The sequence below is a fragment of the Notamacropus eugenii genome, chromosome 4 (assembly GCF_028372415.1).
Source record: "Notamacropus eugenii isolate mMacEug1 chromosome 4, mMacEug1.pri_v2, whole genome shotgun sequence".
In the NCBI taxonomy this organism is placed as follows: Eukaryota; Metazoa; Chordata; class Mammalia; order Diprotodontia; family Macropodidae; genus Notamacropus; species Notamacropus eugenii.
This window is the reverse complement of record NC_092875.1, coordinates 16,419,369-16,433,616: the sequence shown is the minus strand read 5'-3', so window position 1 is coordinate 16,433,616 and position 14,248 is coordinate 16,419,369. Positions and strand designations below refer to the sequence as shown.

Here is a 14,248-nt window from a genome sequence, read left to right as displayed (position 1 = left end):
GAAGGAAGGAAGGAAGGAAGGAAGGAAGGAAGGAAGGAAGGAAGGAAGGAAGGAAGAGAAGGAAGGAAGGAAGGAAGGAAGGAAGGAAGGAAGGAAGGAAGGAAGGAAGGAAGGAAGGAAGGAAGAGAAGGAAGGAAGGAAGGAAGGAAGGAAGGAAGGAAGGAAGGAAGGAAGGAAGGAAGGAAGGAAGGAAGGAAGGAAGGAAGGAAAGAGAGAGGTCTCATGGAGAGCAGGAAAGGTAAAGCTGAACTAGAAAAGACCACATGTTATCCTGATTTCCTAAAAGGGAAAGAGAATGGAACCTACAAACCTAGGCAAATGAACTTGACTTCAACTCCTGACAAAATTCTAGAGCATATTATTAAAAGGAAGGTTGGTGAATGTCTAGATAAGGAAGCAGTGATCACATAGAGCCAATGCGGCTTCATGCAGACCAGCTCATGCCAGACAGATCCTCTACTTTTTTGTATGAGGGTCCTGACCTAGATGAGCAAGATGCTGTAGAGGCAGTCTGCCTAGATGTCTGCTGACTGTGGATGGCATCTGCCACTATTCTAAGCCCATCACTTAGCACTATGCCTGGCACAAAATAAGCACTTGCAAAGTGCTTGTAGACTTGACTGTTCTTTTGCAAAAGAGGGAGAAGTGTGCACTAGACAAAAGCACAATCAGATGGATTTAGAATTGATTGAATGGCTGGATTCAGAGAATCCATGTCAGTTTGAAAAGTGTCTAGTGGAGGACTCAGGGATCTGGTCTTGGCCTTATGCTATTTCACATTTTCACAATGATTTGGATTAATAATTAATTAATATCATGCACTAAGTTTTACATGATTGCACATGTACAACAGAACAGATTGCTTCTCACCTCAGGAAAGCGGGAGAAAGGGAGACAGGGATAGAATTGGGAACTCAAAACTTAAAACAATCTTTTTTTAACATACAATTGGGAGAAAAATATTTTTAAAATATCATGCACTGAAAAGGACAGTTGGATAACAGGATCCAAAAAAAGGCTATGGCATTCTGGAGAAATGAGCTGAATTTAGTGGGACCCAGTTTTAACTGGGAAAAAAATAGACGTGAGTCCAAGAAATTAGCCTTATAATTATAAGTGAGACAATAGCTAGCCAGTGACTCATCTGAAAAAGATCTGAGGGCTTAAAGGGACCACAAGCTCAGTACAAGTCAATAGCATGTCAGGCTGCCAAAAAAGCTAGTGTTGTCTTGGGCTGCGGTGAGAAACTGAGGACGAGGAAGGTGATAATCTCACCCTGGTTAGGCCACATCTAAAGAATGTTCAGCTCTGGGTGCCATGGATTGGAAGGGATATTGATAAGCCAGAAAGTGTCCAGAGAGGGGAATTCAGGAAGGAAAAAGGCAGGTTCATACCAAATGGGGATGAGGGGAAGGGATCAAGCTGGAAAAGAGAGAGTCCATGTATATCATCTCCAAGCATTTAAAGAGCAACCACATGGAAGAGGGGTTGTTAGCTTTGTCCAGTCTGGCCCCAGAGGGTGCAAAGGGGCAGACAAACTTAGGTTCCATGTAAGGAAGAATTCTCCCAAAGAGGACCACACATGGCCTGCCTTGGGGAGTGATAGGCTGACTCTCATCTGAGTTTTTCCATCAAAAAGTAGATGACCACATGTTTGTAATATGGTTAAGGGAATTCTTCATGTCCTGGTTGGTTTAACTGACCTGGAGGTCCTTTCTAGTTCAAAAATTTGGTGATATTGAGTTAGTTATAGAACCTAAGGGTCTGCTTCTCTCCCGCTCCTCCCTGGCCCACTCTGGGGCCTGTCTACCCCCTCATTCCCTTCCTCCCAGGTGTCAGGGCTGGCCATAACCGAGCCGTCGGCATCTCTACCTCTTGGTGCTCCACGGGAGTCCAAAGGGAGTGGGGACCCAGCCCTTCTGTGGGGGCTTCCAGCTGCCCAGGGAAGCCCTGGAGATGAAGGAGTCAGAGGTGAGTAAAGGCAGATGGATCTGAATTCAAATCCCACTATAGACTCCACTGGGCCAAAGGTAAGGGTGTCTGGGGAGAGGGGCCAAAGGAAAGAGTGAGAGCAAGGGAGTGGTTTCCCTCTGAAAAATGTCTCCTTCCAAGTGACTCATGGGGTATAAAGGAGAGGTAGCAGGTGCCAGGCCCAGAGATCCGGAGGGGAAGGGGTGGGTTCTGCTCTGAGGATGGGCTGGGAAGGAAATTAACCAGAATAGGTCAGTTCAGGCTTCCTCCCTAGGGGTGGCCAAAGGGAAGGGGAGCTGACGATTCAAAGGGGATCTGGCTCTGAAGAGCCTTCCCAGGCCCCCTGCCCAGGGCCAAGTAAGAGCAATGGTGGATATGCCTCCCCATTCCTTCCCCATGCCAGGGCCTCCTGGAGCTGGAGAGCGAAGAAGGGGAACCGTGCTTTCCCAGGATGGTAGGTATCATTGCCTTTTTGAGACTGGGGAGAGGGGTGACCTTTAGCTGAATTCTGGGGAAGGGAGAAACTAGGGAGGCCAGGAAACCACAGGACACACCCCTGACCCCCTAAATACTTCCTGGCTTACATCCTATGCCTCATCACTGAGTCCTGACAAGCATTTTCCTCCTTCATAGGCCTAGGAGGTGTTCCCGGGCCACCGGGGCCTTCTGGCCCCAAAGGAGACACAGGGAGCCGGGGCCCAACTGGAGTGCCAGGGCTAAAGGGTCCAGCTGGGCCACCAGGTGAGTATGGGACACCCCATACCAGGGACCCTGGAGGTCCTGCCAGGTACAAGGACCTCATCTTGAATGGATGGGGCTAGATTCAAGATGGTGGCGCTGGGAGTTAGGATGACCCATCTGAATCCTGGTCAGCCCTCCTGCCCACCCCATGTCTAGCATAGTGCTTCATATACAGAGTAAATCAGCATATCAAGACCTAGGCTTCCAGGATGTAAGTACTCCCTCCCCCAAGGTAGATCACTAATCTATACCTAACCTATAACTTCAAGTTTAAAGAGTTGTCTAAGGCTTATTAGAGAGGGTTGAGTGATTTACCCATAGTCACACAGCTAGTAAGTGGAGACAGAACTTGAGCCTGTCCTCTGACTCCCAAGCCCAGCACTCCATCCATCATGACTACTGAGGGATAGTCAATTAGCAAGGACTTATTAAGCACTAGCTGTATGTGCCAGGCACTGTAATAAGTGTGAGTGCATGGATGGATGGATGGATGGATGGATGGAAAGAAGGAAGGAAGGAAGGAAGGAAGGAAGGAAGGAAGGAAGGAAGGAAGGAAGGAAGGAAGGAAGGATGGATGGATGGATGGAATGGATGGAAGGAAAGAAGGAAGGAAGGAAGGAAGGAAGGAAGGAAGGAAGGAAGGAAGGATGGATTGATGGATGGATGGAAGGAAAGAAGGAAGGAAGGAAGGAAGGAAGGAAGGAAGGAAGGAAGGAAGGAAGGAAGGAAGGATGGATGGATGGATGGATGGATGGATGGATGGATGGATGGAATGGATGGATGGATGGATGGAAGGTAGGAAGGATGGATGGATGGATGGATGGATGGATGGATGGATGGAAGGTAGGAAGGATGGATGGATGGATGGATGGATGGATGGATGGAAGGAAGGAAGGATGGATGGATGGATGGATGAAAAAGCATCTTATTGTATGCAAAGCACTTATTGTAGTAGGCACTTACTAAGTGAAGGCTAGCTATCCAAAGGAACCCTGTAGGGAGTTCCTCAGAAACACGTCTGATTTATCTGTTGTCCAAACTGGACTTCTCCGCTTGGATGCCCCATGGATATCTCAAATTCAGTGTGCCAAAACCCCCTAAACTCATCATCTTTCCCCACTAATTCCAACAAAACTGGGCTCCAAACTTGACCTGCCATTCCCTACCTCCATGCTTTTGCACAGTTTGTTTCACACTCCTGCAAAGTTCCCCTTCCTCACCGCCACTTCTTAGACTCACTAGATTTCCTCCAGATCCCGTGACACCCCCTCCCCCAATCTAGTGTTTAGTATTCTCCCATGACTTTGTATTTACTGATCTGTGTACATATAAACCTCCCCACCTCCCGGCCAGGGTTAACAACATTCCTTGAGGTCAGGGACTATTTTGAGGAACTCAGTAAATATTTTTTGAATTGGATAGTCCTATCTTCCCAGTTATACTGTAAACTTTCTGATTTCAGAAACACCTATTTTTTTCCTCCTCTGCACACTCTCCAAGGTGCCTAGCACAGGATTCTATGCACATGGTGTTGATTAATTATCCCTGCCCCTCACTTTTTCTTTCATTATTGTTTTCCAGGACCCCAAGGGCCACCTGGGAGCCCAGGTAGGGATGGGGCTAAGGGAGAGAGGGGCCCCCCAGGACCTCCTGGTCCCCCAGCCCCAACTGGACCTTCCACAGCCCAGATCTCTGAACAGGGTGAGTTTCCCAAGTGGGGAATATGGAGCCTCCAGAAATGAGAGTGGGAACCAAGGGTGGGGGACAGCTGAGGGGAAGGAGAGAAACCCTGCTTCAGACACATCTAGAACTGAGGTGGGCAATGGAAGCCATGGACAGAACTCCATCTCCCAGACACCCTGGAGAGCCAGAAACCTGGCTCCATCCTACCCAGGACATAGAGCCTTCTGAGAACCCGACCCTTAATAGCATGTAGAGAAAACTCAAAGACTACTTCTGGTGTTATCTTCTCCTCCTGACCTCCCTGCCAGAATTATCCCAGAAGTCCAGTGACCCAGGCTGGCCTGGGCCCTCCTCTAAAGAGTCTGACCTCTTCTCTTACACACACATACACGCACACACACACACACACACACACACACACACACACACACACACACACACACTCCAAGAGGTCTGGACACCCTCAATGTCAGAACCAGAACGAACATAGAATTATAGAACCTAGAACATCTGGACCAGACCAGGCCTTAGGAAACAGAACATAGAATGTTGCAGCTGGGAGGGCCCTTAGAACAAAGTACAGAGAAAGGCAGCCTTCATTTGGCTTCGGCATTGAAAGGCCACTGAGAATAGGAATGTTCCTGGGAGGGGACTTTCCTGAGACCTGACCATTTCACCATTGACACCTGGATGAAAATTTGTTGTTTGTCAAAACACATGATGGGGCATGAGCTCGGAAAGATGGAGGGGTCAGACCTGGGGACATGACTCAGTGGGGGCCTGTAAGAAGGGGCCAGTGTCATAGAAATCCAAGGATTTTAGATCTGGGAGGGCCCTTGGAGATGATCTAATCCAACCTTGTCCTGAACCAAGGAGGAAACTAGCTCAGAAAAGGGAAATAATTTGGCCAGGGTCTCACAGAAGAGACCCAAACAAACTTTATCTACTTTCCAGGACAGTCAAAGGCTGACCTGGGTCTGGCATTTGAAAGGATAGGGTCACAGCACTAGATTTGGAAGGGACCTCAGAGGCCATCTGGTCCAACCCCTCATTTTACAGAAAGGGAAACTGAGGCCAAGGAGTTAAGTGGCTTGTCCAAGGTCACACAGGTAGTAGGTGATGGTGCCAGGTCCTCTGTCTCCATATTTTACCATCCCAAGGTTTGAAGCTAAGCTTGCCAGCACACATGGGAAGCTGCCCCCCTGTGCTCCTATCTCTCCCCTCTCCTACACATTCATATTCACAAAAAACCACCAGTGGCTTAGACTGAGCTAGGAGAGCTCTGCCGCCTGGTGTCCAAACCTGGTCCTGCATCCAGTGATCTCCCTGAAAGAAATAGAGCCAAGATATAGGGCTGACGGCTAGAGAGAGCTCTGGATTTGGGGTCAGGGACCTAGCTTCGAATCCTGGCTCTCATGCTCATTAGCTAGGGGACGTTGGGTAAACTGTTTCCTTCTCTGGGCCTCAGTTTCTTCACCTGTAAAGTGAGGGGGACTGGACTCGATGACATCTAAGAGCCCCTACCTTTTTAAATCTATGACCTGGGTGGTCTCTCCTCGTGGCTGTCACTGTCCCAAGGCCCTATCTGGCTCTTAAGTAATTAGTTATAAGGTGCTTATGGTACCTTCTTCCTAAGAGGTAATTGTATTTTAGCATTCAACTCCCAAAGAATAACTCTCTAATGGTGAAATTTCAGGCACTGTGATATCATGAGAAAAGGGAAGTCTGCCTCAAGGTTTGATGACAGAGTGCTGGACTTAAGAGTCAGGAAGACTTTGGTTCACATCCTACCTCTGACTCATTGTATGCATATTGGGCCAGTCACTTCTCTGGACCTCGCTTTGCTCATCATCCCCACCCACCCCTTCATTTTGTAGATAGGGAAACTGAGGCCCAGAGAGGTGAAGGATTCATCAGGTCCTGTAACTCTGGCTCCAGAGCTGTTTCCACTTTGAGATCCATTAGGTGTGAATGGAAATTCTTCTTCCTATCATCATCATCTTTGTGATCATCTTTATAAGAGACCCACCCATTCCACCAATGCTTTAGGCCAACCAACTCAAGGCACGTGTGGTAGAATTGTAAGATTTCAATCTGGGAAGGAATTTAGGCGATCATTTGGTCTAAACCCCTTTGGCAGAAGGGAAAACCAAGGCCACACCCTTAGAGCTAATAATGGATGATCTTATTTTCAAAAAAAGAAAGGGGTCTGCAAACTCTAGGCCAGTCAACTTGACTTCAATTCTTGGCAAAATTCTCCAGTGTGGTATTAAAGAGATGGTTAGTGACCAATAGGAAAAGGAAGCAATAAGTACAAGACCCAGCAAAGCTTTATGAAAACAGGTCATTCCAGGGGAACCTGAGTTCAAATCCTGCCTCTAACACTTAGCTTCTGTTTGCCTCAGTTTCCTCATCTGCAAAATGAAAATAGCAATGGCCCCTACCTCCCAGGGTTGATGGGAGGAACTGCTGATATTATTGTGCCACACTTACCCTCATTTCTTTTTTGGACAGGGTTACTAGACTGAGAGATCAAGCGAATTCTGCAGATTAGATAGTATTTACTTAAATTTTAGCAAAGCTTTTAAGAAACTCTAACACCCTTCTTGTGGACAAGATAGTGAGATGGGGACCAGAAGTTCACACTGTTATATGGATTTGGAATTGGCTAAATGACTGGACTCCTGGAGTAGTCACTAATGGCTGGTTCCATGTCACTTTGGAAGGAGACTCTAGTTAAGTGCCATGGGTCTCTGTGCTGTTTAACATTTTTATCTGTGAGTTGGAGAGATGGCAAGCTTATGAAATTTTCAAGAGACACCAGACTGGAAGGTATAGCTAACACAACAGATAATAATTAAGATTTCAAGATGATATAAGCAAGCTAATATGGTGCAGAATTGAACATGAAATTTAAAGAAATGCCAAGTATTATACTTGCATCCCAAAAATTGACTTTGCAAACATAAAAGCAGGGAGCACAGGGAGAGATATGGTAGGTAGTTTGTCTGAAAAAGATCTGGGGGCTCCAGTGGACTACAAGCTTAATATGAGTTGATAGTAGAACAGAGTCCTCAAAAAGACTGATGGAATTTTTAACTATATTAAGAGAGTAGAGCTTCCAGGAACAGAAAGTAATAATCTCACCTTTCTCCTTCCTAGTCAGACCACATATGCAGTTTTGTGTCCAATTCTGGACACCATTGTTTATGCAGGACATCAATGAACATCCATGTCCAAAGGAAGGCAGTCAGGCTGGGGAAGGGCCATGAACGCATGTTGTAATTGTATGAGGATCATTCTTGGGAAAGGAGTTTATTTATCCTGAAGGAGAGAAACTGAGAGCCTAGGAGTGGAGATGGAAGAGAAGAAATTTTGTAATATCTTGTTATAATGATTAGCTTCCTTAATGCCCAAGGGATAGTAAGTGGCCCCTAAGGTCCACATTATTCATTCTTTCTTAACTTTTAAAGAGTTTACTCTAATGAAAAAATTATGAGTTCAGTCAAAATGGCTCTGAGCCCCTGTTAGGAAAATTCCTAACATCTAGGAAGAGGCTGGGCTTTCTAACTTTACTTTTGTATCTCTCTAGAGTGCCGGAACTGGAATTAGGAAGACTCATCTTCCTGAGTCCAAATCTGGCCTCAGACACTTAGTAGCTGTGTGATCCTGGGCAAGTCACTTAACCCTTGTTTACCTCAGTTTCCTCATCTGTAATATGAGCTGGAGATAGAAATGGCAAACTATTTCAGTGTCTTTGCCAAGAAAACCCCAGATGGGCTCTTAAAGAGTTGGGCATCACCAAAATGACTGAATAACAGCTGTACATCCCCTGGCCTCTTTGTGGTGCAGATAAAGCTCAGTTGACTATAACATTAAGGTGAAGTTTATTATATATCGATATAATAGAATTAATAATGGTTTAATTAATTTATCAATATACCATGTACCATATATTGTATTGTAGTATGTAAAATATTATAGTAATGGTATAAATGCTTATTGATATAATGTATATATTTGCATATCATGTTTATATACATGTATAAATAATACTATTAACTTTTAATTAATTTATTAATAAATAACAAAGCGCCAGGAAGGGAAGTTGAGGAAAGAGCAAACCTTTTACTGGGATTTCCCTCAACCTCTTGTCTTCCGATCACTAATGTTTATACAGCCATTGACTCTCTCATTATCTCCGTCCCGTCCCACAGTTCAGTCTTATCTTTGCTCCTCGGAAGTGGGTTGGAAAGCCACTAGTTCCATCCCCACTCTAGATAACTTGATTTATCTAGGTGGTTTCATCCAGGACCTAGAGGGCACAACAAGCCCCACCTACGGCTGGAGCAGACCTTTCCGTCCATCTGTTATCGCTTCATTTCACCCACTATCACCCAATCTGATAAGACTTGTTGTTACCGAGTGCAGATTCCAGAGCTAAAATGGAGTGGGGTTGTTCCAACCCTTACAACATAAGAGTTATGTTCCCTGTCTATGTGTTAGATCTGTTACATGAAAAAGGGACTAGCTGTGTTCTGCTTACCACAGAAGGCTGAACTGGAAGCCATGAGTGGGAGTTACAGGAAGACAAATTTAGCTCCTACACAAGAGAAAATTTAATAATTAGGGTTGACCCTTCATGGAATGGGTTTTCTCAGGGGAAAGTGTGCTGCCACTCTATGGATGTTTTTAAATAGAGGTTTGAAGACTCATTGTTGGGGCCATGGAAGAAAGGATTCTTGGTCGGTTCTGAGTTGGGCTGGATGGCATCTCAAGTCCCTTCCACCTCAGAATCTGTGAGAGAAAGGGAACCCCACTTTGAGATGCGGTGATATTCCTAACAGTCCTTCACACCCTTGAAGACAGCACCGATCTCTTCCACCCATCTCTTCTCTTACTCTAGTATAAATGCCTCCAGTTTCTTTAACCAACTCTTCCATGACCTGGTATCCATTCTTTCCCTTCACCCATTCTAGTGTCCCTCCTCTGGCTAAAAAAAAATACGTCCCCCAGAACTGAACCCAACATTTCATGTGTGTGCTGCCTGGGGCAGACCTCAACTCCCCAGCCTACACTGTCATCTACTCTTTGGCTGCCATGTTGCACCACTGACCCTTTCTGAGCTTGCGATCCAGCCACAACAAGTCCATCTGTACAACCAAGACAGGGTCCCTGCCCCCTAAGAGCTTACGTCTCACTGGGGAGTAGAGGAAAGTAAAGGCCGGAGGGCTAAGACAGGCATCAAGGAGGTGAGGCTTGAGAGTGGACCTTGAAGGCTGAGCAGGAAGATGGCAGTTTCTGCTTAGTGTTGCCCCTTTATCACCATCCACTTCCCTGGAGGCCTCCTGACAGAAGCCAGGATGTTAGTGGAGCCTGGCATCCCTCACCTCTCTCCCTCCAGGAGATCCACTGCTCTCCAATACCTTCACTGAAACTGAGGGCCTCGGGATCCAGGGACCTGTGGGCCCACCAGGCCCTATGGGGCCCATAGGTAAGTTGGGTCCCAGAGCTGAGGAAACTGGGCAGGGCTGATCTCCTGAGGGTGGAGTTGGAATGGTCCTGGGCCCCTGGTAAGGCTGGCAAGACAGATGAGAAAAGCGGGGGCCATTCAGATAGGGGCAGTACCTCAGTCCTCTGGGAGGGACGTTAGGAAGGGTATAGTCGCCCCTTTCTTAGACTTGGTCCAGTCTAGAGATGGGAGCTTGTCTGACGCAGCTGGGGGGGTCCCCTCCTCTCTCCTTCCAGGTCCCCCAGGCCCTCCAGGTCCAGTGGGTATGCCAGGCACACCTGGCCACAAGGTGAGTGAGTGATCAGGTACATATTTATCTGTTTACATGTTGTATCTTTCCTCTCCTATTCCTAAAGGTCGGGGTGTACCTTATATCTTTAGTACTTGATATACATTCGGCACTTAATAAATGCTTATTGAGTTAGACTACAATAAATGCTAAATTCTGCTCTTCTGGGAATTCCTGAGAGGCCTTCTCCTGCCTTTCCTACCCATGTTCCTGCAACAGACCCCTCGCTCAAGCAGTGAGCACTCTCTCCGAACCCATCACAGACCCTTCTCTCTGAACCCCGGCCACAGCTGTGCCTCCTGAGTCACCCATCCCCTGGGGGAGGTGGGGAGCTGGGAGAGTAGGGAGATGGCCCAGCCCCTAATGCCTCCTCTCACTGTTCAGGGTTCACCAGGCCCATCTGGAGCTGCTGGAACCAATGGCCTCCCAGGGGAGAAGGGTGAGCGAGTGAGTACCTGGACCTACTATAGGAGGCTACCTCGTACTGCCCTGGGGCCAGAGGACTGTGGGATTGTGGGGGAGGGAGGCGGGAGGAGGAGGGACTACAAATTTAATATATTTTAGGCAGCATCAAGAAAGGTGGGAATGGAAGTAGAAGACTAGGAAGATGAGGAGGAGGAGGATGATAGCAGCTATTGTATGTAACAGAACCCTCTGGCCTGGGCAGATTTCAAACGCCTTTGGGATCATTCAGCCCATCCTCCCTCATTTTACAGAGCTGGAAACAGAGACCCAAAAAGCTGTGACCTGCCCAAAGTCACCTAACTTAGTAAGTGGCAGAGCTAGAATTTAAACCCAGGTCCTTTGCTCCAGACTCTCTGCTGTTTCCACTGTGCCAGAGTTGCTTCTGGATAAGCCAAGATGTTTCCAGGCGTGGCAAGAAGGTGGCCTTCCCGAAGGCCCCTCCCCAATCCTCCTGACTTCTCCAGGTGGCTAGCACAGCCTCTTGGATTTAGGGTTACCCGCTGGGTAACTGGGCAAAGGAGCTGCGGATGGCCCTGACTGGTGCCAGGCCTCCCCCATCCAGCCCAGGGAGACCCCCCACCCTGCTGGCCCTCGGTGCCCTGACTCTCCCCTCTCCTTCTTTTGCACAGGGCTACCAGGGGGAGCCGGGCCCCAGAGGCCTAGCAGGAGAACGGGTAGGTGAAGCTGACCCCCTCCAGCTTTTCTTCCCCTACAACCATTCACCTCCAGATCTACCTTCCCAGAGGCTTGGTTCCCACAAGGAACCAAGGGGATGAGTAGCTTCCACCCAAGGGCTCTCTGTTGAACCCAGCCCTGGCCCATCCTTCCCTCTCCCCTCAGATCCACTGGGAAAGGGTCATGGATGCCCCAGTCTTAGAAGGATCCCCTTTCTTGGACCTCAGAGGGTTCACCTCTATCTGTCTCTCTGTCTGTCTGTCTGTCTTTTTTCAGGGTGAACCAGGCCCCAAAGGTGACCCTGGAGAGAAAGGCCATTGGGTAAGATTAGTCCCCAGCCTTGACTAGGAGGGCTCATAGGTCTCTCACTTCCAACCCCTCCCCCAATGGGCCCACAGGGGAGACAGTGCCTGTCCATCTCACCTCCCACCTCCTACCCCCAGCCTCTGAACACATCAAAGGCTCCCCCTGCCCCAGGAAAGGGGGAGGAGGAGAGGGGACTGCTAGTCCATTGTGGAGGGGTCTGGCTCCAAGGGGCCCATAGACCAAGTCCAGGTCTAAGTCCCTCTGCCCGGGGGTCATCAAGAGGAGGGTCCCAAAGTGTGTATGTGTTGTGAGGGAGGGGATGCATGTTGGATCAGGACCCGGAGGGTAAGCTCATGCCCCAGGCAGGCCATTGCTCTCTGTCTCTGCCTCTGCCTCTCTCCCCTTCCTCCCTCCCCACTAAACCTTTAGCTGGGCAGCAAGTCTCTCACCCTAAGCAGGACCAAAGCCGGACCACACCATTCATTCCTTCAGTCAGTGAGTCAGTCAACACACACAGGCCCAGCACTTACTTGGTGCAGAGCCCCTAGTGGGGGTACCTTTGGATAAGACACAATCCTTGCTCACAGTCTGATAAGGAAACAAGGCACAAACACAAAACTTCCCATCCTTCATGTGAGCCGGGTCTATTAGTGGGGCCAGGGAGCTAGGCACAGGCACACCCTGGCTCTGTGGGAAGGGTCTCGGGCCAGTACATCCGGGCTTCCCCTGATCCGTCTGTCAGTCAACAAATACTTGATAGGATTCACAATTTAAAGTAGGAAAGGACCCCAAAGTCCAACTCCCCATTTTATAGAAGGGAAAACCGAGGCCCAGGGAAATGACTTGCCCTGCCCAAGGTCACCCAGGAAAGATCCCAGGGTCAGGACCTCAGGCCATCTATTCCCACTCCCCATTATACAGGTAAAGAAGGGAGATCACCTGCCTAAGAACAGAGGTAGTGAAGCTCCTACTATGTGCCAAGTGCTGGGCTGCGGCCCAGAGAGGGAAAGGACTTGTCCAAGGTCACCCCAGCAGTCAGTGGCAGATCTGAGATAAAAGGACAGGAGACAGTCCTCATTCCCTCATCTCTACTCCATTCCTCCATTTCAGAGCAAATGCTCTGTCCTTTCCAAGATTTATGGGGATCAGTGGAACCCAGAGCTACAAAGGTCCTCAGAGGTCATGAAGTCCAATCCTCTTATTTTACTCAGGGGGAAACTGAGGCGCATAGGGAAGTAACTTGCCCCAGATCACACAGCTAGTAAGCAATAGAGGAAGGATTAGAACTCAGGACCTCAGGCTCGCAAACCTATGCTCTCTCCAGTAGAGGGAAAGGAAGGCTGGAAGGCCTCTCTCACTCATGAATACAAGAAATAGAAATTACATTCCATTCAGAAGACATGGTAGAAAAGGGAGCAGGATCCACCACTCACACACACACACACACACACACACACACACAGACACACACACACACAATCACACACACCCACATACACATACACACATATACTCACACTCACACACACACACACACACACACACAGCACACTGACCAATGATGAAAAGGGAGCCTGAAGATCATCCAGAAAATGGTTTGGAATGAGGGTGGGAGTAGGAATTGCCCTGGAAAGGCCTCTTCTGCCCCACCCCACTCCCAGAGAGGGAATCAGGCGATACCAGGGCACCTTTCTCTGTTCCTGATGGTGGGGATCAGGGATTGATACAGCTGTGGGAACGGGCTCCTTCCCCCAACTCCAGTCCTGCACGCCACCCCCCTCATCTGCTCAACCCTCCCCACCCCATACTTCTATCCCCTTTAGGAGGGCCCTGCTATCTCTTAGGTTTCCCTGGGAGTGGAGGTGACCCCAGGATCTTGCTCTCTGTACCCTTCGGACACCTGTGGCTCCCAAAGCAGACACAAGTATCTGGCTAGGCCTCTCTGCTGCCTTCTTCTCACCCCAAAATCTCCTGTTGCCCCACCCACTCCCATTCTTTGCTCATCACCCACTCCCAGCCTTCCCCTATGATGTATAGGGCTCCCAGCATTTCCTGTGCCTCTAACCCTCAGGTAGACCTGACCTAGGCCCAGCACCCAAGCAACATACCTTTCTCCTGTATTTATTACCAGTACTATTAATTTTTGGACTAAAGCTACAGATTTCACCAGTAGAGTAAGTCCCCTAATAATACAAGTCAGTACCTACTCAGCATCTTAGGTTTTAAGAGTAACTTGGGACCCCCAAGAAGTTCAATTACATAGCTAGGGTCATAGAGCCAGTGGAACAGAGGTAAACCTGGAAGCCAGGGCTTCCTGCCTCCAAGGCTAGAGAGCTCCTAACCAGTACAATGCTGCCCAACTAGGATTATTCTCTTAAATCATATTTTAATATAAGAATAACAATTCCCATTAAAATCAAAAGATCACGATTTTAGAACTAGAAGGGACCTAAGACAATGTCTAGAGTCAAAGGCTTCTTAAACTTTTTCCACTCAAGACCCCTGCCCCACTTCTAGGCCAATCTCCTGATTTTATAGGTGAGGGGACTGAGAGACGTTAAGGTGACTTGTCCAGGGTCACACAGCCGCTAATGTCTGCAGCAGGC

General features: G+C 48.3%; 1 protein-coding gene across 7 annotated transcripts in view; it reads left to right on the top strand.

Moving 5' to 3' along the window:
- The window catches only part of EMID1 (EMI domain containing 1), a 55,881-nt gene that overhangs the window by 33,690 nt on the left and 7,943 nt on the right, over positions 1–14,248 (top strand). For 6 of the 7 annotated variants that reach the window (XR_011965258.1, XR_011965257.1, XM_072600051.1 and 3 more), the window contains exons 6-14: positions 1,833–1,971; positions 2,375–2,425; positions 2,605–2,712; positions 4,294–4,413; positions 9,800–9,889; positions 10,144–10,196; positions 10,581–10,643; positions 11,291–11,335; positions 11,613–11,657. Coding sequence is in view for 5 of the 7 variants with exons in the window: in XM_072600051.1 (XP_072456152.1) it covers positions 1,833–1,971; positions 2,375–2,425; positions 2,605–2,712; positions 4,294–4,413; positions 9,800–9,889; positions 10,144–10,196; positions 10,581–10,643; positions 11,291–11,335; positions 11,613–11,657 (714 nt within the window). In the remaining 2 variants the exon portion in view is untranslated. The remainder of the gene's footprint in view (positions 1–1,832; positions 1,972–2,374; positions 2,426–2,604; positions 2,713–4,293; positions 4,414–9,799; positions 9,890–10,143; positions 10,197–10,580; positions 10,644–11,290; positions 11,336–11,612; positions 11,658–14,248) is intronic. The other variant, XM_072600053.1, reaches the window with a different exon arrangement.